At 40.0% G+C, this 27,892-nt stretch overlaps 1 protein-coding gene across 2 annotated transcripts in view; it reads right to left on the reverse strand.

The window, feature by feature from the left end:
- tcf25 (TCF25 ribosome quality control complex subunit) overlaps window positions 1–27,892 on the reverse strand; it is a 229,658-nt gene that overhangs the window by 11,687 nt on the left and 190,079 nt on the right. The window contains exons 13-15 of one of the 2 annotated variants that reach the window (XR_013817156.1): window positions 17,415–17,502; window positions 17,122–17,280; window positions 15,944–16,065 (exon numbers count right to left, since the gene is read on the reverse strand). Coding sequence is in view for 1 of the 2 variants with exons in the window: in XM_079824907.1 (XP_079681033.1) it covers window positions 15,975–16,065; window positions 17,122–17,280; window positions 17,415–17,502 (338 nt within the window). In the remaining variant the exon portion in view is untranslated. The remainder of the gene's footprint in view (window positions 1–15,943; window positions 16,066–17,121; window positions 17,281–17,414; window positions 17,503–27,892) is intronic. The other variant, XM_079824907.1, reaches the window with a different exon arrangement.

Below are 27,892 nucleotides of genomic sequence, written 5' to 3' on the forward strand. Positions count from 1 at the left end.
TAACCAGACTTTTATTAATGGTGGTTGAGGAAACTTCCACAATAACAAAATTCTCTTACGAGCAATAAGGGAAGCGAAGGGAATTACATTATTTTCAATGGTTGTGGTACAAAGGTCGTCTGGGGGCTTGCCGAAAATGGCGATATATGGGGTTGGAGTTACAATTATGCCTAATATATCTGAAATTGTTTTAAAGAATAGTCGCCAGAATTCAGACAACTTGGGGCATGCCCAAAACATGTGGGTAAGATTGCATGGAGCCTGCGAGCATCTACTACAATTCTCATCAAATTTGTCTGGAAAGAGCTTTGACAGTTTGTCTTTACTATAGTGTAATCTTTGGAAGACTTTAAATTGTATTAGTGACAGTCTAGCGCAGCTGGATGACGAGTTAACAACCTCCATGGCTCCCTCCCAGAATTCTTCGGAGAGATTCAATTGGACTCCCAATTCGTCTTGATCTTATGTAAAATAGATTCACTGTTTAAGGACAATAAAATATAAAAAAAGGAGATATGGCCGTTTGACAGGTTTTTAGCCTTAAGAGCCAGGTCTATCCCGCTGGGTGTTGGTATCTGTGGGAATGACGTGGCGTGTGTTTTCGCAAAGTCTCGCAACTGGAAGTATCGGGAAAAAGTCTGATTTATGTAGATTGAAGGAAGAAGATAATTGATTGAAACTTGCAAATATACCATCAATGTACAGATCTCCCAAACTACGCAGCCCTTTGTTTTCTAATACTAAAAATCGTGAGTCAGTCTTCGCTGGAATGAACAGGTGATTGTTGCAAATAGGAGTTACTAGAGGGGGAGTAAGCCATCCGAAGTGTCGTCTTATTTGCGCCCAAATTTTTAGAGTTCCAACAACAACCGGATTAGAGGTGAAGCTTGATGGTGAGAAGGGTAAGGTGCTACATGTTAAAGCTAGCAGCGACGAGGAGCAGGAGGCTGACTCACTCTGGCACCAACTGGTTTGAGGGGACGTAAACCAAGACATTATCTTATGCATGTTGGCTGCCCAGTAGTAGCCAATTAGATTGGGTAGACCCAGTCCTCCAGCCGATCTATCCCTACAAAGCAGTGTACAGCTTGCCCTTGGCCGTTTACCGGCCCAGATGAATGATGAAATAATATTGTTTATAGCTGTGAAAAAGGACTTGGGGAGGAAGATGGGGAGGCATTGAAAAACATATAAGTATCTTGGTAACACATTAATTTTTATAATTTGTATCCTACCAGCCAAGGACAACGGAAGAAAATTCCATCTTTGTAAATCGGACTTGACCGTCGTTGTTAATGAAGTAAAATTTAGCTCTCGAATTGTTCGCAAAGATTGTGTAACTGTAATGCCAAGGTATTTAAACCCTGCGTTGGCTATTTTAAAGGGTATAGTTGATGGTGATATGGCTACAGCTAATTGGTTGATTGGGAAGTATTCACTTTTAGAGATATTTAGCTTATATCCCGACAAACGACCAAAAGAATCCAACAAAGTCAGGATACGTGGGATGCTTGCCAAAGGGTAAATAGAGAAGCAGATCATCTGCATATAAAGAAACTTGATGCATTATGCCCCATCTTTCAATCCCCCCAAGTCCCCCCTCCATTTTTAGAGCAGCCGACAATGGTTCAATCGCTAGCGCAAATAATAACGGAGATAGTGGGCATCCCTGCCGTGTTCCCCGAAAAAGTGGAAACGGAGTAGAGCGTTGGTTGTTTGTGCACACTGAGGCGCAGGGAGAAGAGTAGAGTAATCTGACCCATGAAATTAAGTTAGTATTGAAACCAAACTGTCTCAGGGAGAAGAGGAGATAGTCCCATTCCACCCTGTCAAAGGCCTTCTCGGCATCAAGAGATATTATTGCCTCTGGGACATTAGAGGAAGATGGGGAGAGGATGACGCCGAGAAGCCTTCTTATGTTTGAGTATGAGTGTCTTCCCCCTATAAATCCCGTCTGGTCCTCTGAAATGATCTTGGGCATGATAGATTCCAATCGCCGAGCTAAGATTTTTGTGAGTATTTTAACATCTACCGGAAGGAGTGATATTGGTCGATAGGAAGCGCAGCTCAGTGGGTCCTTTCCCTTCTTATAAATTAGAGAGATGGAAGCTTGCATAAGCGTGGGCGGCAGGGTGCCTTGATTGAATGAGTAGTTAAACATTTCAAGTAGTAGTGGGGCTAACTGATCTGAGAATTTCTTATAGAACTCGACCGGGTATCCGTCGGGGCCTGGGGATTTGCCACTGTTCATTGAGTCTATCGCTTCTTTAATTTCTGAGAGAGTGAGAGCGGCGTCTAGTCTCCGATTGTCCTCGGGTGACACTTTAGGTAAGTCCAATTTTTCAAAAAAGTTATTTAGTTGGTTTTCATCTGTGAGGGACTCAGATGTATATAATTGGGAAAAGAATGATCTAAAAGTGTTGTTTATTCTGTCCGGGTTGTTGGTTATTGAGTTTGAATCATCAATTATCTGAGTAATTTGGTTTGATGCTGCTTTTGCCTTCAGCTGATGGGCTAAAAGGCGTCCAGCTTTGTCACCATGTTCGTACACCAACCCCCGAGAGCGGAGGAGAAGCTGCTCAGCCTCAAAAGTGAGAAGGAGGTCAAGTTCTGTTTGGAGTCTTATTCTTTCTTTATAAAAATCTGGTGAATTTGCGGACGAGAGTGAGATATCTACATCTGCAATAGCTTCCTCCAGCTCCTTCTGCCGAGATCTGCGCAATTTATTCGTATGTGATGTAAAAGAGATAATTTTACCCCTTATGTAGGCTTTGAGAGTATCCCATAATACGGATGGAGAGGTTTCGTCATTCTTATTAGTTTCACAGAAGAAAGTGATCGATTCAGAAATATGTTTGCAAAAGTTGGCATCTGCCAGCGAGAGAGGGTCTAGCCTCCAATGTCTGAATCCCTTTGGTTTCATACTAAAGTGAAGGTCCAAGATCACTGTGGCATGGTCCGACACTGTTATGGGAAGGTTTAATACACAACATCATCATATTTTGAAACCGCTGAACTAGATGTATGGCTAGTCCAGCATAGCATTTAAATGGTAAACATTGATCCTAGGCCCCACCGAGCAACCAGTCCTTAAATCTCTTTAAGATAAACACAATAACTCACTTAGTATATCGTCTTTGTAAAAATGATAAGCGCTAGGGCTCAGCAGGTTCCCATCTTACTCTTAAGACTTACCAATACGAGCACAGCTCCTCCCGCAAGGGAGCCAGCTAGGTTAACATAGTCCACATTAGCCGCGGGTAAAATACCTGTTGATATTTGGCCGCAAAGGTGGTGGCTTCCTCAGGGGATGAGAATCTCTTCTTCGCTCCGCTCTCCAGAGTAATCTGTAAACGGGCCGGGAAGAGAAGCACTGGGCGAAGAGCGAGGTTGTAAAGTTTGGCCATCACCGCTCGGTATTTAGCTCGTTCCCCGGCGATTTCTGGTGTGTAGTCATCAAATATTTGGATTGGTGTCCCTCGGTACTGAAGTTTCCCACGTCTCTTACGAGCCTCCCGAATGATCATATCCTTGGTCTGATAGCGATGGAGGCGAAGTATAACCGGTCTGGGCCGCGAGCCGGGTTGTGGTTTAGCGGTGAGCGATCTATGCGCTCGATCCAGTTCAGGGGGAGACTGAAGGATCTGGTCTCCCAGTACTTCAGTCAAGAGCTCGGCGAAAAAGCTTGTGGGCCTGGGTCCCTCGATTGATTCTGGGAGGCCGATTATTCTAATATTTCTGCGGCTCTCAAGATCGATAGTCTTCGCTGTTAGCTTAGCGTTGTTATCTACTATTGCGAGACACCTCTCTTCCAGTGCTTGAATTCGTTGGGCTTGTAGCTCAGCGTGGGATTCCAACGAGTCCATTCGCTGACCGTGTTCTGTTATCGTTGTTTGCATTTTGTCGAGTCTCAATTCCAGAGCAGCGAATGTTGCTTTGAAGTCGGCTGCAATACTAGCTCTGTGATCTTCTAACATATTAGCTATGGTAGCTAGCGTTGTGCTGCTTTCCGTAGGACAGACGTCTGCTTCAGTCTTTTTAGATGCTTTTGATGCTTTTGACATTTCTCTAGGATGTTCATGATTCTAATGTTAATACTTCCACTCTCAGTTTTTGGGGTTTTGAGGAAAAAAGATAAGTTTTCAAAGTTACTGCTGCGGGAGCCTGAGACAACGCTGCTTTCACATGTTCCCCAAACCGGAAGTCCCAAATAATTCTCTCTTTGTAAAAGTTCAATGCATGCGAGTGCTGCCGTATGTTCGAATATGACCAGTCATTTTCGCCGTCATCACCTGGGTGTAGTGCCAGAAGGCGCGAATGAGAAGTTGCGCGCGCTGTGAGAAAATGTGTCTCTGTGCACTCATCCGAAAGCGCGCACACGTCTCACAGCGTGCAAATATTGAGTTATCCTTCAAGTCTTGCTCTTGAACGGACAAACTCACACAAAAATTATGTCAACATGTCCATCTTGAGTATTCTAGCAGACATAGTCTGTGTATGCCTTAAGTAAACTTTATACAGTCGAGAAATACGACGCATATCCGAGCATTAGGTCTTAAAGGGGCAGTAGCTTTTACTGCTGTGTGTTTAATGTCAAACAACAAAAGACAAGGACATCACTCTCTGCTCTTGATTGAATAGCTTTTGTAAGTTTAATAGGATTAATCTTTCATTTATACAGTCCAACATGCTATGTTATTTTACATTTGATCAATTTCTATACCTAAAAACTAATGTTAGACGTACCTGAAAAACCTGAAAAGCATAGTTTATTTTATTAGCATCTTTGCTCAATAGTATTTATTTTTGCTGCTGATTGTATTTAAATTATTAGTTCTCATTATTTTCTTTATTTTTATTTAACAGTAGTCCCTTTTTCCCTGAACATAGCAAATACTGAACCGTACCGAAACCGTGAACCTAAAACCGTGATACAAACCGAACCGTGAGCAATCTGTACCATTATATCCCTAGCGTAACGTATGCGAGGGGGTGCCACAAAATGGAGAACATTTTCAAAGGGTGCCATGACTGAAAAAAGGTTGGGAAACACTGCTCTAAGCCTTGTTTATACTCGACGCGTCCGCAAGAGCGCGACCCTCCGCTGAATGCGCGCGCTCCTCCCCAAACGGACGAGGCGTTTATACTCGACGCGCTCGCCGTTGTGCTATTCTTTGAAAAGACAGAGGGCGACTCGGAGTAATTGTTCTATAAACCATCAGGAAACAGCGTCGAGAAGTGGCTAATGTACACAGGGGATGATATTTATTTTAGTACGCTTCACCAAAAACCACACTACAAAAGGATTGTGTAAAACTCAGTGAACCTTGATATTACTTGTGACATGAGAACAAAATATATGCACACATGTATACAACTAAATTAACGATCTCTTAAATATTTCCTAATTTAACTAAACCGTTTCATTTAGTTTCGTGATAATTTTTTTATTAAACATGGATCGTTATTTAAAAGGGCTTATTTCTGGTTTTGTAGACTCCTTTTGTAAATATAAGCACCTCATTTGTATGTGCAAACTGTGTGCCGGTGTGATGAGACGTCATGCTCGGCTAGGTTCACCTAGAACTCGTTCATCTTCGGATGCGCGCTGTTACAAAAAATGCGCTGCACACTGCCAGGCGAAATGGGGTCTTGCGCACCCAACGCGCACCCTCGCGCTCTTGCGGACGCGTCGAGTATAAACAAGGCTTAAGAAACGCCAACGCGCGCATTATGCTTTACACAACACCAGGAAGCCATGCAAGTATCAATTCTATCGAAATTTAGATGCGTTTTAAGATTTGAACCCCTGTTTAAAAGGCGGCATGAAATCAAATTTTACAATTCGTATTTTTATATTAATATTGTAGGGTTTACTATAACTGATTTATCTGTGCACTTTAAAAAAAATTCATTTACCCTTATAATCTTGAATCAAATATGTTAACTTTCCGTCCCTCATCGAAACGACCTCTCTTCTCTCTCGGTCATGTGCTATGGCGTGAGGGCGGGGTTATTGCCCCGTCTCGTTTCTGCACCGCCCCTCAGAAACCTGTCACTGATCGTAGCAATATGGTGGTTAGGTACATTTTTCTCGGTGTACACAATACCTTCTTCAAGAAGGACTTGAGGCAAAAAGAGAGAAATATATGAGAAATAAAAGCTTTTTTTATGTAAAAATTTCTCAATATAGTCGGACGAACAGCTTGTGGTGACAACGGCTCGCACTTAGGAATGCAGCGTGTGTGAACGCGCTTACGGCGCACCCCCCTTATAAGGGAGAGCTGAGAAAAAAGTTTTACAGAAATAAAGCCATAAAAGGCTTAAAATAAGTAAAATCTGTAGCATAAACCAGCGAAAAGTGAGGAAATATGCTCAGTAACATATGTAGAAAAGATTTAGAGAGAAAATACATTTATTTAAGAGATAAATGGAGTTTTTCTCCATAACTGAGTGCAAACTTCAAATCTGCCTCCATTTTCTTAGCAACGCCCAACTTCCAACGATCCAATCAATTCCCGAAGGACGAAATCAAGCCTCGCCCTACATTTTTTCTAATTTCAGAAGCTGTTTCACTCGGATATACGTCACAATAAGGAGAAAAAGACGATCTCAACTTCCGTTTCATGCCGACTTTAAGGTGATAATTGTTCTTGCCGTCTCTATGGTTATGTTTGTGAAATTGTCGGATCGGATCCTCCCATTCCTCTGTCCTTCCTCCATCTCTATTCTCTTCATTCTCTTTCGTTATTCTGTATATACATGTATTCTTTATTTAATCGTATGTAATCGTAGTATCAATTATTAAAACCATTGTATCCACGTTTTGATTGTCATTGTTGCCGCTCACAAAACATGAGTCCCTTTAATGTCAGATCTAAGCTACGAGCTCTCATAAGTATATCTGATTATACTTGATTGTACTTTAATTACCCCAATAGTTTGGAGAGTTTATTCTTTCTAGCCAGAGGAATAACCTCTTTGAGGATTTGGTAGAAAAGAGTGAACTTTGTGAGAGTTGATAAAAGATTGTACTGCTCGTTCGTTAAAAGGAACGATTCAGAGGAGTTTTGAATCAATTCTTTAAAGGTTATTCTGTAATGATTTAATATATATCCATCGTTAATTGCAATCAATTGTTGTTAACCATAAATATATAAATATATATATATATATATATATATATATATATATATATATATATATATATATATATATATATATATATATATATATATATATATAGTGAGGAAAATAAGTATTTGAACACCCTGCTATTTTGCAAGTTCTCCCACTTAGAAATCATGGAGGGGTCTGAAATTGTCATCGTAGGTGCATGTCCACTGTGAGAGTCATAATCTAAAAAAAAAAAATCCAGAAATCACAATGTATGATTTTTTAACTATTTATTTCTATGATACAGCTGCAAATAAGTATTTGAACACCTGAGAAAATCAATGTTAATATTTGGTACAGTAGCCTTTGTTTGCAATTACAGAGGGCAAACGTTTCCTGTAGTTTTTCACCAGGTTTGCACACACTGCAGGAGGGATTTTGGCCCACTCCTCCACACAGATCTTCTCTAGATCAGTCAGGTTTCTGTCCTGTTGCTGAAAAACACGGAGTTTGAGCTCCCTCCAAAGATTCTCTATTGGGTTTTAAGTCTGGAGACTGGCTAGGCCACGCCAGAACCTTGATATGCTTCTTACAGAGCCACTCCTTGGTTATCCTGGCTGTGTTCGGGTCATTGTCATGTTGGAAGACCCAGCCTCGAATCCCCTCTTCAATGCTCTAACTGAGGGAAGGAGGTTGTTCCCCAAAATCTCGCAATACATGGCCCCGGTCATCCTCTCCTTAATACAGTGCAGTCGCCCTGTCCCATGTGCAGAAAAACACCCCCAAAGCATGATGCTACCACCCCCATGCTTCACAGTAGGGATGGTGTTCTTGGGATGGTACTCATCATTCTTCTTCCTCCAAACACGTTTAGTGGAATTATGACCAAAAAGTTCTATTTTGGTCTCATCTGACCACATTACTTTCTCCCATGACTCCTCTGGATCATCCAAATGGTCATTGGCAAACTTAAGACGTGCCTGGACATGTGCTGGTTTATGCAGGGGAACCTTCCGTGCCATGCATGATTTCAAACCATGATGTCTTAGTGTATTACCAACAGTAACCTTGGAAACGGTGGTCCCAGCTCTTTTCAGGTCATTGACCAGCTCCTCCCGTGTAGTTCTGGGCTGATTTCTCACCTTACTTAGGATCATTGAGACCCCACGAGGTGAGATCTTGCATGGAGCCCCAGTCCGAGGGAGATTGACAGTCATGTTTAGCTTCTTCCGTTTTCTAATGATTGCTCCAACAGTGGACCTTTTTTCACCAAGCTGCTTGGCACTTTCCCCGTAGCCCTTTCCAGCCTTGTGAAGACAGCCTTGTCTCTAGTGTCTTTGGACAGCTCTTTGGTCTTGGCCATGTTAGTTGTTGGATTCCTACTGATTGTATGGGGTGGACAGGTGTCTTTATGCAGCTAACGACCTCAAACAGGTGCATCTAATTTAGGATAATAAATGGAGTGGAGGTGGACATTTTAAAGGCAGACTAACAGGTCTTTGAGGGTCAGAATTCTAGCTGATAGACAGGTGTTCAAATACTTATTTGCAGCGGTATCATACAAATAAATAGTTTAAAAAATCATACATTGTGATTTCTGGATTTTTTTTTTGATTATGTCTCTCACAGTGGATATGAACCTACGATGACAATTTCAGACCACTCCATGATTTCTAAGTGGGAGAACTTGCAAAATAGCAGGGTGTTCAAATACTTATTTTCCTCACTATATATATATATATATATATATATATATATATATATATATATATATATATATATATATATATATATATATATATATATATATATATATATATATATATATATATATATATATATATATATATATATATATATATATATATATATATATATATATATATATATATATATATATATTTCATAAATACCTAGGTTAGGTATTTCCCTTTTGGGTAATTTAGAGATTTATGATTTGATCATAACCCTCTATCATTAGTCAAACAACTAAATATTAATACCCATTATTCCATATAGAGCTAATTTTAATTTAATAAAATATGTGGCCATAACGCTACAACAGATTTAAAGGGGTCATGAACTGGCTTTTTAAAAATTGTTTATACAGTTGTCTGAGGTCAACTTGTGACGTTCGCATGTTTTTAACATTCAAAAACATAATGAATGGGTAATAGGCTATTTTCTACCCTGGTTTTGAGTCTCTCTCATGGAACGCTCAGTTTTTATGGGCGTGCCGCACTGAAAACTTGGAAGTAAACACCTACTGCTATGATTGGATAAGCTTAGCATATTATTAATTATTAACTTTATTAACTTTGGCTCCCTCGTGAGTACACGTGAGGAATTGTTTTGAAAGCATGAGGGAAAACGGCAACCGGAATGATTCGCCCACAGGGCTCGCAAAATGTCTTTTTCAAACAAACACAATGATTTATCTCTTATCCACCCAGAATTAATTGGAACGTTATTTTTTTTATTACTTGGCCCGCCCGATCGGTGGATATAACCGTGAACCGTGCATCACCAACACACACGCACACACAAGCCTCACTAACTTCCACAATTGTATTTTTCCTTCAAATATCGAGTCAAGAGAGTAAACAACGCACATCAAGAAATGTATGTTATTTCACTATTTAAGATAGCCCGTCGGCAGGCCGGTGGCACATTTTGGTAGCCCATCTGGAAAACACACAGTCCTTTGCTATGTGTTTGCTATGGGCTTTGCGAGCCCTGGCCCATACATGTCCGAGTCTGATCACGAATCGCAGCACAATGAACCAACAACACCTCAAATAAAGGATTCTCCAGCCTGTGACAGCATGCTAAGCTATGTTCAGTTAGACACGTACACATAATCAATAGATATCAAACGATCTGTAACAATGCAGTACTATCACATATAAAAAACATGTTTTACTCACATTAAAACCATTGTATCCACGTTTTGATTGTCATGTGTGTTGCTTCGTTCATTCATGTAATCTCATCCTGTCTGCAAATCCAGTCTCTTGTTTACAAACGAATCCGTGGTGAAATAAAGGAACAAACACGCAATGTCTTATCCACGTGAGCTGGATATTCATTAAAAATAAAGGTCATCCATGCATTCATAATATTGGAATCCGAATGACGCTTATGCAGCATTTTTATTGCTTGTAAGTTCGATCCCGTTTAGCTCCACGTAGGCCTGTGTTATTTATCTAAAACATGTCATGCACAAATCAGTGGGCAGGCTACAGAATCAAGCGTTTGTCTTCTTCGGTTAAGGCGGTGTTACACCACACTCTGATGTCACAGGGAGGCACATTCCCAGATCAAATGTTTGCTGAGCCAGCTGTCAATAAAAGCTTTTCTTTGTCTAACAAGGAAGTTTTCAGCTCTGAAACTTACAGGATATTCTTATATTCTGATTGATTTATATATCAAGGGAAAGTTGATTTCTCAATTCATGACCCCTTTAAGTGAACGCACACGTGCATTAGATCCGTGCAGTCACTCTTAAAGTGACAGCATCCAAATTTACCTGCTGTCGTTATTTATGTTAAGCAAACAATATCTCTCACTGCTCTTGACTGAATCACATTTGTAGCTTTTAATAAATGTATATTTAATTAACACAGTAAAGGCAATGCATTTTCTTTTAACACAGTAAAGGCAATGCATTTTCTTATCCATTTTGTAACAGTAATGATTCAATCAGTCATGTGCCAGGATAGACCAAAGTCTGAACACCTCACAGCCCTCGTGACTTGTCTAATCAAATCATACTTAAACAAAAGGCCTGTGTGTTTCGCTGATTAGATCCGAGGCGTCATCGTATAGCCGCAAGAGATTGGAGCGTTGAACTCTTTGGGCGTCGGTCTTCCCCTCTATAAAAACTGGAACCGACCATCAACTCTTTGCATTTTCGCCACCACAAGGAACGGACCTCTTGGCATTTCGCCATGGAGGGGAAGACCAACCCTGGTCTTCCCAATCCTGAGAGAAGGCCTCCCCACAAGGAGAGAGAAATTGGCAGACTTCTGGAGCGACTTTCCTAAACTACAAAGAAGCTCACCTGGGACTCGCAAATCCTTAGCGAACTTCCCCGACGATTCGAACTCAGACACTTACACGAGAAGCCGTAGTAATGCAAGTATTCTATTTCACAATCAAACTGCTTGTAAGAGGTTGTCTGAATTATTTTTGATTCACGAATCATACATTTCTTGAGGGCTCTTGCGAAAGGACTGTGAAGCTGTCTCTCTCTCTCTGTCTCTCTCTCTGTCTCTCTCTCTGTCTCTCTCTCTGTCTCTCTCTCTGTCTCTCTCTCTGTCTCTCTCTCTGTCTCTCTCTCTGTCTCTCTCTCTGTCTCTCTCTCTGTCTCTCTCTCTGTCTCTCTCTCTGTCTCTCTCTCTGTCTCTCTCTCTGTCTCTCTCTCTGTCTCTCTCTCTGTCTCTCTCTCTGTCTCTCTCTCTGTCTCTCTCTCTGTCTCTCTCTCTGTCTCTCTCTCTGTCTCTCTCTCTGTCTCTCTCTCTCTCTCTTGTTAATTCTTCCCTTTTTATTATTCGTTACGTTTCATGTTTCCTTGTTTGTACCATATTGTTTGTTTTCTCCTACATATATATGCATATTTCCCTCCGTGTGAATCGTAGCTTTGTAAACTGTAGTTGTTTTATTAAAACCAAATGATTGCATTGAATCCGTATTGTTTTGCTCACAAATATCAAAGTCCATGAGACGTAAGATTTTAGCTACCCATTTAAGCTTGATTTTCTTGTATTACTACTTCAGTGATACAAATTGTACAAACATAAGAGATATTATTTGTCCTGATCAAACAGATCAATGTTTCTTAAGGTTTATAAGATTGATAATTGATGAAGAAATCAATTTGGATAAAGGTTACTTTTAAATGATTAAAGGTTCCGTTATACGTAATATTGTCTGTACAACAAGCAGATCATATTCATAGACTCATGAATATTTAGACCATTTGAGTTAATTATTCCCCGAAACTCATTGTTGCAACAATTTGATTATACATTTCATGTAGTATTATTTAAAGTGTTTAAAGTTGTTCAGGTAGGTCATTTTCACTTGTGTCTATTCTATTGTAGTTTGTTTTCTATGCTCTTTCTTTATCATGGTTTACTTGTCTTCAGTAAGCTTGAGAGTTAAAATATTCGTTTAAGCATGGCCGTGCACAGACATTTTGAGGGGCAGTGGCCCAAACTAAAAAAAGGGGCATTATATGGGGGTTTATATTTTGAGACAAGGGTCTTGTTAATTATTTTCAGCAACAGTTTTCAATAACGGAAGATTATGTAAAAGTATGGTATTTGGGGTAAAAGGAACAATCATTAACATTATAATAAATAGTTAGTTCACTTTTCCATTTGTTGACATGACATGGTTAGATTAAAATGGGAAATATCATATATTAGATTGAGTGTCCACCTTAGAGATGATCATCATATTTATAATGAAACCATCAGATTTAAAAATATGATAATCATATCATATAATAAAATATATATTTATTTGTTAGGCTACTACTGTAGTATTATGTAAAGTATTATGGGATCTCATTCAATGCTTTCAGAATCGTAACTTTACAAAAAAAAATTCTGTATTTATTTTAACGTTTTTATACTAACATATTTTAATATTTATTGAACAATAACAAATGATCAAAATAAATAGAAAATAGTACAAACTTTGCGAGAGTATTAACTTAGACATGATTTTAAAAAAAAATGTCTTAGCCCCATTGTACCCTACTATAATACAAGTCATTTAGAACATTTATAGTATATTACCTTTTTTAATTGTGTACACTATTAATATGGTCTTAATAAAATAAATAAAAAAATATAAAAATAAAAATATAAAAAAATTAATAAATATGATGTATGTTATAGATACTAGTTGTAACTCAGACAATTGATGATAATGGGAAATACATTTTACAGGAGTTAAAGTGTGACAAACTTTAGCTAAATATTCTATACGATGATTTACCCACTGGCATGCTGGAGCTTTGAATCCATATTTGCAATGTTGAACGGGCATTAGCACCCCATTACTCTTTTTTTGTTAAGTCGCTATTTGTTTGTATACAAAGTGTGCCAACAACAGCAATTGGGTGTTATTTATATTAGATCAGATCAGGTACAATAGTTTGATTAGACAATTAATTATCTTCCAAGAACGTGGATATTTTGCACAAGTTGTTAGCACTATTAGAAGACCATGAGCAAAACATTACTGACAGGAATACAAAAACAAACTACCAAATTACTAATTCGGCGGATCAACCACTGTCTGTAATGTGGATTGTAGTTTGTAATCTTCTACCTGTTAATGGGACTGCTTTCTAGAACTGTCCTCTGCACAGAGCGGGCACTGCCACAGACTGTGAGCGATGCTGCGGAGCAAGCGGGAAAACATGGAACGGATTAGCGGAATTAGTGGATTTTTAGCGCAATAGAACGCTGTGATGGGAATCCTCTGGGGCTGAGGGAGGGAAGGGGGCAAGAGGGGCACCTCAGCCGATGAGGGGCACTTTAGCCACTTTAGCCTTTAGGCACTTTGGCATGCTCAGTTGGGGACACTCAATTTTTCAACTAACCATTGAAATAAATCGAATTAATAAACTAAATTAACCATTTAAACTAAATTACTGATCGAATTATTGATCTAAAGCCCACACTGTCACTGTATGATAATTGAAATGAACAGATGACATCAGCGTTTTTTCCAGAATGGCTATACAGCTGAATAAAATTATACTGCATTATTTTCCTGTTTAACACTGTAAAGCTGCTTTGAAACAATCTACATTGTTAAAAGCGCTATATAAATAAAGTTGACTTGACTTGACTTAGCCGATGAGGGCAGAGGCGCAGTGGCTCTAGCCACCGGAACACCCCCCTGTACACGGCCCTGCGTTTAAGTAATATTGTGATATATATCGTTATTGTGAAATAAAATTACTCATATCGTGATATAAGATTTTGGTCTTATCACCCACCCCTAAAGGACACCATCTCAGTCAGTTCAGTAGTGAAGGGAAGAAAAGAGAAGAAAAGGAGCCTCAACACTGCAGTCCTTACCCATTATCTAAAGTCAGAATAACACCTCCAAAGTTAGTCTTTTTCTTCACTTCATCCCAGAAGATTTCAATGCAACTTTCAACACTACCTTCATTGAAAAACTATTGAAAGAATCATCTAGGACTGCATTCAGACGTTTATTCCATGACTAAGGGCAATGCAAATATCCACTTAAACCTTTACTAAACATAGGTGTTAAGATAAGATGCACTAAGAATCTCTTTCCAGGTTTATAAAACAGATGCTTTAAAATGTAATTGTCTCCCCTTTTTCATATATAATCCCTATTAGCAGTGTTTACTGGAATGTTTCTAAAGCAGATAAATGTATTGTCTGTCAAAATATGTATTGTCTGTCAAAATGACAGAAATCACATCGAAATATTATGACTCCATGTTCCAGTTAATAAACATTTTGAATTAAGATAATGTATGTTACATAATGCAAACATAAGCAGCAAAAGGTTCTCTCTATGAACGCAATTAGGCATTTTTTTTTAAAAACTGACCATGAATAACCTCAAAAGCTTGATTTATTTCCGCAGAATTACTGATGTGTTAAATATCAATGTAGTAATATATTACTACACTGATATTTAACATCCGTAATTCTCATTACAACTAACTGTAAAAAAAAAAAAAAAAACAGTCTTTTTGGGGAGTGCTTATAAACTGTGATTAACTAATAAAGTGCATGCTCTCCCTTTCATTAATGCCGTAACCAGTATCACTCCAGGACACTGAGACATTCTTGTCTCTACAGCTGCTCCGGTGGACAGTGTACAAATCGCTCAGGGCGGGGTCTATGCTAATACGGCAGAGACTGTCAATAGTCTTGGGTGAGACACTGCTTGGTGAAATGCTATGAATGTTTACAGAGGATTCCCTCCAAATCAATAATTACAAGTGGTGTCAAACAGAATAGGTTTTGATTAGGGGTGGGAATCTTTAGGCACCTCACGGTCCGATAATAAAGCATAGAAACATTACAAGCAATAAACAAAGACTGCTTTCAGAATTTAAGAGTATCTGAATTCCATTCAAGAGCAGTGAGTGATTTTTCTCTCTCAGCTTTACTGTTGTTTATTACTGATGACATCATAGACAGAGCAAGAGGTTTGTCCGGTCTGTTTAATCCCTTAAGACATAACTGACTTTACATTAATTTTGCGTCATAAAAGCATTTTGAGATGCAAGTATATTTATCCACTTACACGGGAGTCATAAACAGTCACATGCACAAGCTCTCTTCACAAAGTGCACGTGAGCATTTGAAATTTAAAGCAGCCTTCTATCAAGTGTGGGTTTCATATTTTTAATATATAAGCCCACTGCATTCCAAACGACAAATGATGCCTTCATAGAGCATTTGTAAGGAAAATACTGGCGGGCGAGACACACTGCAAGCGTAACATCAAGCAAAGCGCGTGCTTCTCACAGCACATATCCTGTGCAATGAAGACCACAAATGTTCTTGTTTCACTTCAACATTTCCGAACTTTATAAACGAACAAATAAGTTTTATGGTTCGAGTGGTGTGTGTGTGCGTGTGTGTGTCTAAGGAATCAAAATATGCGTGTTTCAAAGCACACTCAGCGTCACCACGGATCTGCGGTTAAAAATAAGCTCAGAATAGATTATGAATTGATCCAGAATCATTTAGGAGAGAATCGCAATGCATTGATTTTTTTCTCCCACCCCTAGTTTTGATTACTGCATTCTTACTGCCACTGTGTAGCTGAGGTATGTCTCTTACTAGAGGAAGAGTAGCTGTTGCCTCCTTGATCTCAGACATCAGCACATGTCTATGGATGTTCCTGGGAGCACTCTGGTATCTTTGCTTCCTCCTGTCCAGTAAAGACAGACAGACAGAAGAACATCAACATTCTCACCATCTCTTTCCTGTCAAAGATTCTCACACAAGCATAAAAAGAGAGGCACCCAACACAAAAAGTAAGCCATGTTGGCTCCTCTTTCCTGTTCCTTAGCCAGCAAGAGGCTCTTTCTGCTGCCTCCCCCATACTGCAAACTGTTCTCTTCTCTTTTCCTATCATTCAAATGGCAGTAAACATTCTCCATATTGACTAGGCAGGGAATCCTCTACAACTGACTTCGACTGGGAACAGCCATCCTTTTTCCCAACACATTGCAAAAGATTCTGGGGTATTTGGTGCCCTTTCAAAAGCTTTGCCGCATCCTTCTTCCCATGAGACCATAAGTTTGATCAGGATGCTCTTCTTCACCTTCTCAGACCACCAAACCAGATATGGCCTTAGGGTTGTTTGGACAACCTGGTGGAACCACAGTCTTACCCCCGGAACCAATGGTGTCCATCTCACCACAAAGCTTGCAGCCACCACTGGGATGCTAGCTCCACAGCCCTTAATCTTTGTATTTCCTCCTCCAGGTACCGTACTTCTTCCTAGATGATTGCACTCCTCACCTTGGTCTCTGCCTAGCCTCATTGTTGGAAATGTGAAGTTTGAGACCCTTTCTGCCTGTACATGCTATTCCAATAATCTCACGTAGCTTCAGCATACTTTTAGCTTGTGCAACAAAAGTGTTGGCTGCCCATCTTGATCTTTTAGTAAGCATATCTGACTTCTCTATGTCATTATCACTCTACAATTTATTGTTTACAATGTTTAATGTTTACAACAACATTATTATTATTACTACTATTCAGAGTACAATACAGTATGTGAAAGCCATGATGTCAGATGTCAATGGAGCCAGAGAAAGACATTCATGATCATATTCTCCTGGTCAACATGACCTTTTAATGAAGATGGAATTATCAGCACGTCAATTACAGCAAAAGAGTAATCTGGTATTGAGAAGGTAAATTAAGCATCAACACATTTTAAAAAAGGCACAAAAATACATCTTCATTGGCTTCTTACTTGTTTTGGCAGTCCTCCACATAAGGGTCATGTGTGTCGACCCTCTTTATCACTTTTCTGACATTCTCTTCCAACCAGAGCAACTGTCCGGCCTCTTTCCACAGGCTGTGACAGCGGCCCACATACAGGGACACTAACTCTGAGAGTGCTGGAGGCTGCCTAAAGGGCGCAGAAGAAGTAAATACAACTGCATTCATACATGCTGCAATGGCTCTGTGTCAATTAGACATCTTTGGATCTGACTATTGTAAAGACATGAATAGAGAGTGTGTGAAAGAGATAGAATGCTTTACCCAGTTTGGGTTGAAGGTCCAAAGAATGCATGAGAAGACACTGCAGCATCAGGCTGAACTGTGCACAAGTCCAAAAGGGGCATCAGTGCTGCAAAACACATCATCACACAACCTTAAAACACACTGACATATGCAGCCAACAAGCCTGAGGGATAATGCCAGAAACAGGGCACTGAAAGGGCTGTGTCACACTTGTGTTGCAAAGAAGATCAGAAAAGGATATAAATCGCAGGAGTAATTGCAGCAAGTATTAAACAGAACTGAAAACACTATGAAACTAAACAACCACAGTACAAAGTAGAATGGACAACTGAACAAAGGAAACTGAGGACAGAGGTAAAATAGGGAACTAAATGAACAACAGGTGAACTTAGTGATTAACTGGCCCACGAACATCCACGAAATGAATGTATCACCCAACCCAAATTTATTTAGAACGGCAAGCAGGAAGTGCCATTCGACCCTGTCGAATGCTTTTTCAGCGTCAACTGAGATGACCGGTTCATGGGTTGTAGTGGAATTTTTAGAGTATATTATATCTAAAAGGGAATGGATGTTGTAAGATAACTGACGGCCCTTTATAAAGCCAGTGTGCTCTTCTGAAATCATGGCTGGAAGAAATCTTTCCAAGCACAAGGCCAGAGCCTTAGCAAGGATTTTAGCATCCACGTTTAGTAAAGATAGGGGTCTGTACGAGCCGCAGAGGTCGGGATCTTTGTCTTTCTTTAACAGCAGACTTATGGAGGCCTGTCTTAAAGTAAGAGGGAGAGAGCCAACCTACAGAGATTCCTTATATACAGAAAGCAATATCGGGGACAATTTAGATTTAAATCTTTTAAAAAATTCAACTGGGAATCCATCAGGGCCAGGGGCTTTAGAATTTTGCATGTTGTTTATAGCAGTGATGATTTCATCAACTGTTAGCGGCAGATCAAGTTCTCTGGTAACATGTGGGCTAACAGTAGGAAAATCGAGGGCATCTAAGAAAGCACCCATTTCAGAAGCATCAGATAAGGACTCTGACTTATAGAGAGAAGAATAGAATGAGGAGAATACAGAGTTAATGGTATTAGGGTCAGTGTGTAGTGTGCCGGAGGGATCCTTGATTTGAAGAATCATACGTGAGGCAGCCTGGCGACGCAACTGATGGGCTAGTAGCCGGCTTGCCTTATCGCCATGCTCATAATATGTGGAACGCGAGCGTAAGAGAAGGCGCTCTGCCTCAGTAGTCGTAATAAGGTCAAATTCGGTTTGTAAATCAACACGGTCTTTGAGCAAGCTAGGGGAGGGGCAAATGGCTTAGTTGTTGATCTAATTTTTCCAATCTTGTTAAAAGCTCTTGAAGTTTGGCTATACAAGTTTTATTTAAATGCGCAGAGTAGGAAAATATTTGACCCCGCAAGTATGCTTTGAGTGATTCCCATAACAGTGAACAAGGAATAGGATCGGCCTCTTTTTGATTGATCATGATAAAATCATCAATTGAAGATACAATAAAGGAGTTAAATTTGTCATCTGATAGGAGCAGAGTGTTTAACCTCCAAGGAGAAGAGTATCGGGATTGCGGAGAGAGCTGAATATCCAGAGAGAGCGGGGCATGGTCAGAGATAACTATAGGATATTTAATCATCGACACATTGGAGATAAATTTAGCATCAATAAAAAAACAATCAATCCGAGAGAAGGATTTATGCATATGTGAAAAAAAGGAATACTCCTTGATGGTAGGGTTGTGGAATCTCCAGGGATCAATGCAACCATTCTTAGCCATAAAGTTAGAGAGTGTCCTGGACATTAATGATGGTGTCAAGCTTTTGGGAGAGGAGCGGTCTAACCTAGGATCAATAACGCAGTTCATGTCCCCTCCAAAGATAAGGAGGTTATCATGTAGAGAAGGGAGACGTTCAAATATTTTATTCATAAAATCTGGGTTAGTGCTGGGCGGTATACCGGTTCATACCGAATACCGGTATTAATTTTCTTTATGATATGAATTTTGATGATACCGCAATACCGGTATATGTCGCTTAAACAACGTTCGGAACGCGGCGCAGCGCGTCATTGTTTGAGAGGGGACCCATTTCATTGATGCACTGTAGTAAGAGCAGTCAGAGCACACAGCCTATGGCTGTATCCTATACTCTCATTCACTATTCCCTACGTTATCACTTTATTTGAAGGAGTGAATGAAAACGTGCGTGAAGTCGGACAACCGTTGTGTGTACATCGGCTGTACACTCGTTATTGCGGTGCAATGGGATAGAATGAGTGCACTCAATAACGTCCACTAAGGTTTCGGACACCACTACAAAGCGCTGTGCCCTCCAAATAATGCTATATTTGAGGTTATGGGAGCGATGTCGGATTCAGCCCTTGATTATTGTTGAGAATTCAAACTACACGCGGTGCGCGATAGCGCGGTTTCTGCACGGAGCGCTGCGATGAGTTTAACAACGCTCACCACATGGATCATATAGCACTGATATAGACCGGAGCGAGTGCGTTTAAAATTTTTATGGACATATTTCAAAAACTCTAGTGCTCTAGACATGAACCAGAAGTGTGTATGCGCGCATATTTCATCACGTCTTATTAAAATAAAATGTATGCACTGATTACACTGATAACCTATGTCTGATCACGAACGCGCTGACACGATGGATTATTCAAAAGACGATGTAAGTTAATAAATAAACTGACAATTCAAAGAAGAATGGGCCAAAAAGTAACTGCTTTATTCTTTCTGTGTTAAACTGATGTGTGTCATTCGTTCCGAGAGTCCTGTTAAATGTATTGCTAATATCCTCATTTCTCTTCGTTTTGGCAGTTTGTTGTTATAGAGGGTTAGATTTTTAAAATGCTTAAGGTGCCCTCAACTCAACTTTTAATATTCAGGTGTCTGTAAGTATGATTCTGAGCGTGTTGCAGGTCTGTGTTTTATTGTTTGTTGTCTCTCCACAGCATCATTTTGTTAACCTGTAGACCTATTAACTCTAGCGTGGAATTTTTCTACAATATTCACTCGTCATGACAGTAAAACAGGGCATTCTAGTCAATCTCCTGCAGTATTTCCTCTCTCAATCAGTAGAAAATGTGATTAACACCCTGTCATGCATAGGGGAAAAAATACCGTCATATACCGTGAAACCGATATAATTTAGAAAAATACCGTGATATACATTTTTGGTCATACCGCCCAGCACTAATCTGGGTTATCAAAATTTGGGGCATAGATATTGACTAGTGTTGTGAATTTCCTTTTCCTCGTTTGAAGAAGAGACCAGGAGACGTTGGGATATCTTTAAAGCAGACATTACTCGTTTATTGGGAATCGTGCTGTTCCTTGGCTGAGGTTCCAAGTCTAACTAAAGGAGTTATACATTGTAATTTATCTATATTTCAGGGGGAGGGATTATACAGCAGGGGAGGAGACACTCTGAACAATACAAAAGGACACACCCTACAATGAAAGCCCTACCAGTTCCATTGAATCAGCATAACTATTCGCATGCTGATACTGGCCAGGAACTCCAATTCCAAGAGCCATCCCAGAGCCATTAAAGACAAAAGGGGCAACGTCTGGGCTCCGAAAGGTGGAATCTCAGTGATCTGACTTATTTAAAACACAATAGAGAAAATAGGTCTGACAGGAAAGGAGACTCTTGCTAGAGCCTCTGAAATCAGTAAAACAGGTCTGGAAGATTTGCATAGCAGACTAATTAATCTGATATCATCATTTTTACCTTAAATGCTAAATGCAATGTACTTTCTTAAATTTGTAATCCCACAATTCCCCCTTTGAGAGTTCTAATAACTCTCACAAAATACAAATTTAGACACTTAAAAGTTAATTCTTGTAACTTGTGATCATTACAGGCACATATCACTGTTTCTGTGTTGATTGTCTGTAGTGACGAATGACATGCTGACACAGAAACAAACATGCCACTAGGGTCCGTTTAGTTCATTACGGGTAATGTTCTTTCGTGGTTGGAACAGTCCTTGTGAGTCCTTTGTTGACCAGGTTTCCGAACCATGAAGAATTATCTTCAGTCATCTGATGTAATTTTGCTGAAAGATCAAGAATGTCTTGTTGGATTTTGTTCAAGAGTACTTGACCACCATGTTTGTGCATAAGTGAGTCCTTGAATGCAGCCATCATCTTTGTTGGTGGTAGGAGCTGAATTATGTAGCAACCAGGGTGCACCTGCCATTGAATTGGCTGAGCAGGATGTTATATACAGACGTTCCTCCCATCATGTGCAACCCATGGGATTCCTGCTCCTACTGAAGGCAGGTGTGGCATGCAAACGTTCTTTCCAGCAACCAAGGTGTTTCTTGACATATTCATCAGCTCTAAGAATATGTTGTTTCTGGAGTCTACACTTTGTGCGATGTCCATGATGAGTAGTAGCAAGGCAATCTTGATCATGTTGATGGAAGACTGAATTTCCTGTAGGTGATTCTCTGCGTTGTGTATTTTTTTTTCTTTTTTCTTCTTGACAGTTGACTCTGTAGTGGGTCTAGTTGTCCTTCAGAGGTTGTGGCTTCATACGCGGGTGAGAAAGTGCGTGCGTATGGGTCTGGGGACAGTTTTCAAGTGGTATCTGCACAGATTAAGAAAAGAAAACAAAAGACAACAGAGCAGTATTTGTTCAAAAAGACAGCAAACATCAGGGTTGTCTCATCTGTTCAATCAGAGTCTGCTATTGTTGTTTCTTCTTTCCCTATTTCTTAATTCCTGCGACACCTAAAGAACAGTGAGGAAAGGATGGACTAGTGCAGGGGTGTCCAAAGTCCGGCCCGCGGGCCAAATGCGGCCCGGGGATGAATTTCAAACGGCCCGCAGCGTGTCTATTCAAATGTATTATATGTGGCCCGCCACGGATCATTTACAAATCATGCAGTTTCACGATGTCACCGCAAGGTGACAGTACTAGACTTTAGGCCAGGGAAACAGCGCCCAAAGCGGAACGAAACAGCGCTGCTTGTGCTCTGCGCAACTCGCGAGCTCTGACTCTGAACAAATGTGTTTACCTGCTGAGTTTCTCGATCACGCGCCCACTAAACAGCCTTCCGAAGCCCGTGAGAAGTGTTCGAGTTCAGCGCTGCGGTCTCCGGTACCGAATCTCTCTGTGATTTGATTGAATTAAAATCCAGTTAAACAGCGCTGACTTAATAAACAACACTAACGTGCAAATCAGCTGAGCCGATTCAAAATCATTTTCAAACAACAATTCGCATTTCAAATTTATTATGGATTTACTGTGGTAACACCTGTAACCCTGGTAATTTGTCAGAAATGTAGGTTAATATCTAATTTTATTTAATTTGTAATGTAGACATGTATTAAATGAGTAATAAAGACCAAATTGCAGACTATATTTTGTCATAAACTTGCAGTTTTGTGCATTTGTATTTATATGTCTATAGACTAAATACTATTCTATATATATATATATATATATATATATATATATATATATATATATATATATATATATATATATATATATATATATATATATATATATATATATATATATATATATATATATATATATATATATATATATATATATATATATATATATATATATATATATACAGGGAGTGCAAAATTATTAGGCACGTTGATTTTCTGATCATATTTTTTTTCCAGGCACATTTGACCAATTCCAAACCACAGTAATCCTAATAACTACTATTGATTTAGTATTTAATAATGTATAAGTGATATATAATTGTTCATGATAGGTTGAGAATGACTCTTGAAGGACCAGCACCACATCCTCTAGTACCACTGTTTGAAGAATTCATCTTCCAGAATCTGGCAGTACGTTTTGGGAGTTCATTTTAGTCCATCCTGAAGTCCGTTTTGCAGAGATGGACTAAAAATGAACTCCCAAAACGTACTGCCAGATTCTGGAAGATGAATTCTGGAACTGGGACTGGAAAAAAGACAGAAATACCAAGTCAGAAAAGCATGTTTTGTAGTGTGGTTTTACCTGTGGTGATCTAAATAGAGCACTTATTAAATTTAAATTAGAATAGAGTTCTAACTCCGTAATAATATTAAAATTTCACCCATTAAAACTTTTTGGTTGATGAAAGTTTTACAAATATTGTTAAATATCTATACATTTCCTGTGTCCTATCTCAAGCTACTCTACTGTCAGCTCAAGCTTTTGTCAAATATATATATATATATATATGCGGGCCGGACTTTGGACACCCCTGCACTAGTCCATCCTTTCCTCACTGTTCTTTAGTTGTCGCAGGAATTAAGAATATATATATAATATATATATATATATATAATAGAAAAGGGACCGGCCCCCAGGTATGTCCGCAACATCAAATCCGGCCCCCTTTAAAAAAAGTTTGGACACCCCTGGACTAGTGGATGGGGAAAGGCCTATAAGGAAGTCTTCACCGCAGGGTTGGCCCCCGAATGCCTGTTGCATTCGGTTCTTTCCTGGGCTTCTCACTGATCCGTGTCCTATCCTATCCCTGTTGGTGGGGGAACAACTTTACAGTGTGACACATGAGTCCAGGTTTTCCCTCCCTGACACAAAACTGCAGCTGCTGTAATCAACATCACTTGATGTGGTCCGTGCCACTTAGGCTCTAACGGCTTGTTTCTGAATGACTTTATCATCGCCCACTGACCTGGGATGATTGTGTGTCCACCTTCTGGTGGCTTCGGCCAACAAAACTCAACTCTCTCTCTGGCACTCTGTACTGCCTTTGTGAGGTTTTCACAGTAAGTGATCAGGGCATCTGAGGCTATGTGTACATCAGCATTTCTAAGATCAATCACACCAGGCATCTGCATTGGGCGTCCTGTAATAATCTCATGAGGGCTCAGTAGGCTTGCTACAATAGTCGGTGTTGCCGGTGTTACCGGTGTCCAGACTCAACACCGGTTACATCACTTGCCCACCGTGGCACCGCCCACCGTCTTTTTTATTTTTTTATAGTAATAAAATAAATTAGTTCAGTTAGAGAACAGACAATACAAATAAAAACTGAACGTATCTGCTTAATAAAGCAGGATCCGAATGTGAGTCTCGGCAGCGGCAGGAGTCATTCATCAGATTTAAGAGTGACGAGCTGACTGAGATGATCGCGGAAGATTTCAAAGCGAAACTTAAAAGCGCCTATTTAAGGGAGTTTGTCATTTGTTTTGTTGTTGTGTTTTTCATTAAAAATAATAGGCTAATGAACCTACAATTCAAGCAACCCGCAGCCGAATTGGCGCTAATTCAAAACTAAAGTAAAATGTGCACGGCCGCACAGAGCACGCATTGTTTACTTTCGCCTGGCTCCGCAGTGCGAGCCTCCGCGCTACACTGACTGTGCGCATTTATTTTTGCCGCGCGCACCCTCGCGCTCGTGTCGAGTATAAACAAGGCTTTACGGACGAACTGTTATTCATTCATGGCGTGCATCTCAATCATAGACTGATCAATGCTTGATCAGTGCCCTGACTACTGAACTAGGGAACTGATTGAGACGCACCCATGGCCTCACAGAGCGCGCATTTACAGACGAGCTGTCATTCACGGTGTGCGCGCACTGGCGCGTTTTCAGTTCAGAGCGGTCGTGTGCATGTTACTTTCGGTTAGATAGAATTAGTGATTTAAAAGCCTCCGCCGGTGTTACCGGTATTACCTGTGTTGTCACACATCAATTAACCGGTGGGAAAATTTCCTCACCGTCACATCCCTAGGGCTCAGTCCTACAGATCTGTTAGGTGACGCTCTCATACTACACAGTACAGCTGGCAGCGCCTCAACCCATGATACTCCTTCCTGATGCATTTTGGTTAGCCTAGTTTTAATTGTTCTGTTCGCTCGTTCAACCTGTCCTGATGCTTGTGGCCTGTAGGGGCAGTGAAGATTCCACTTAATTTTCAACATTTTAGACACTTCCTTGACTACCTGTCCTGTGAAGTGTGTACCCTGATCTGAGTCAATGGAATCTGGTAAGCAGTATTTTTATTTAGCAGTATGTGCAGCTGTAGCATGCCCTGTTGGATAAGCTTCTATCCATCTCGAGAACTTGTCTATCACTACCAAAACATCAGTTTTTCCCTTACAAGGAGGCAACGATATGTAATCAAATTGTAGGTGACGAAATGGTCGTGGTGGAGCTTGGGTATGTGTTGCTGCTGGCACATCATTATTTTTCTGACATGTAACGCATCTCTTGACTGTTTCGGTGGCTACATTTCTGAATTTTGGATTTCACCATTGATTTGAGAACCTGTGATTCATGGTTGCTGGACCAATGTCTTTGTACAAATCAATGATTGATTCAGGAGGCAAAATTGTCTTCTGTGCTGCACTACCTGAACACACTTGTACAGTTGCATAGGAACAAGCTCGTTTAGTAGCTACATCAGCAAGACCATTACCTTTAGCTTCCATAGTATTAGTTGTGAGATGTGCTTTCACTTTGATCACCGCTAATTTCTTTGGAAGTTTCATGGCAAACATTAGATCTTTTACCAATCCAGCATGCTTTATGGGGGATCCAGCAGAAGTTAAAACTGTCTACTTTGCCAAATGACACCAAAATCATGTATTACCCCAAAAGCATACCTGGAATCAGAGTAGATATTTGCAACCGATCCTGACGCTAGCGTGCATGCTCTAGTTAAGGCTACTAGTTCTGCAGCTTGAGCTGAAAAATGATCTGGAAGACAACCTGAAGCCACCACTTCAGTGGTGGAAGTAACTGCATAACCTGCTCGTCTGTTGCCTTCAATTACTTGAGCTGAACCATCAACAAACAACTCCAATTCTGCATTCTCAATGGGAGTTTCTGCTATTCCTGATGAAGCCTGAAGGGCTAGATGAACTGCCTGCACTGCTCTAAGACAAGGGCCCATCCCTTGAGCGACTATGTCAAGTTTACCAGAATAGTAATGAATTGGGCGTAAACTTACCCCATGATCTTGCATTAGACATGCAGTCATGAAGCCTAAGTGTTCATGTACATAAAGCACAAAGGACCTATCAGATTGAGCAATTCCTAATGCTGGTGCTTCACATAGTGCTCTCTTCAAATCATTGAAAGCTTTGAGCTGAATTTCTTCCATACAAACAGTATCAGAATCTTTAACTTGGCCTTTCAACAAGTCATAGAGAGGCTGTGCAATTGAGGCATAATCTTCAATCCAAGGTTTACAGTAACTTGCTGTTCCTAAAAATGATCTGAGAGTTTTAATTGTATTAGGCAGAGGTATAGCTCTGACAAAAGCTGCTCGATCCTGTGTAATAGATCCATTTCCTGAATCTTCACCTATTACACCAGTTAAACAAAGTTCAGTTTTCTTGTACGGAATGTTTAAATCTTCAGCCAATTTTGTAGGAATTACGGTAATTTCTGCACCTGTATCAAGCAAAATGTCAATCTCTTTCTCTTGTATGCTACCTTTCACAAAAATTCTTTGGTCATTTTGATGGATTACTGGGGAAAGGTAGCTACTCACAGCCCCCACAATCATTTTTTTCCTGTTCTTTTTGTGCTCTTAGAAGAGCCTGAGTAAGCTGTCCTAAAATTTCAGTGTATCCTGGCTGAACTACTTCAGGGTTGTAGGCGGGCTGAGAAGGAACAGAATTATGCAAAGTATTTATTTTACTATCTCGCAACTTCTTCCTACACTCTTTCTCCCAGTGCCCTGATTTTTCACCGTAGTTAAATTTGCCTTCTCTCTTAGGCCATCTGTTTTCTGGATTCCTTGTGTATAACGTAGCTGCTGGTACTCTCACTTTTGCCTTAACATCAGCATCCCTTTCCCACATAGCTAACCTTTCTAGGTTATTTCTGAGGGTTTTGTTAGACCAAGTTAGATCAAGGAATGGCAATGCTTTTCTGTACTCGGCTAAAAGACCATCTGACCAGACGCGAACAAAAGCTCCCTGGTCATCTAGCACACATTCAGAATCACCAACTATCCCACTAGAAGTTACAGCTGACTGACAAAATCTTTCAGTGAATTCACTCACAGTTTCTTCTTTCCTTTGCACATAGTTAGTGATTCTGGACCAGTCTATTTTGGGTCCCATGATATTCTTTAGAATTTTCAAAACACCTTCTCTCAAATCGCCTTTACTGACATGTTGTAGTTCAGAAGTAACAGCAGACTCAAAACATTTGAATTCAGATTCAGTTAGAATCTGTGACATTAGCTGTGTGACTTCTGTTAACGACATGTCGTAGAGACACATTTTGCATAACAATGTCCTTCTAAATTCAGAAAAACGTGTACGTGCTGAGGGCAAGCTCTGGGATAATCTTTCGATGTCTCTAGGTCCTAGCAATTTGGCAGTTTGAACTTGGACAACAGAATTAGCAGAAAAATACTTTAAATTCCCTCAATTCCCTGAGACCGTCTCCTAGCGCCACATACTTTCACTGAATCAACAGGCACATCAGATACTGATTGAATGGCTACATCTGTTGTT

The sequence above is a fragment of the Gobio gobio genome (genome assembly GCF_949357685.1).
Source record: "Gobio gobio genome assembly, chromosome: 9".
Classification (NCBI taxonomy): Eukaryota; Metazoa; Chordata; class Actinopteri; order Cypriniformes; family Gobionidae; genus Gobio; species Gobio gobio.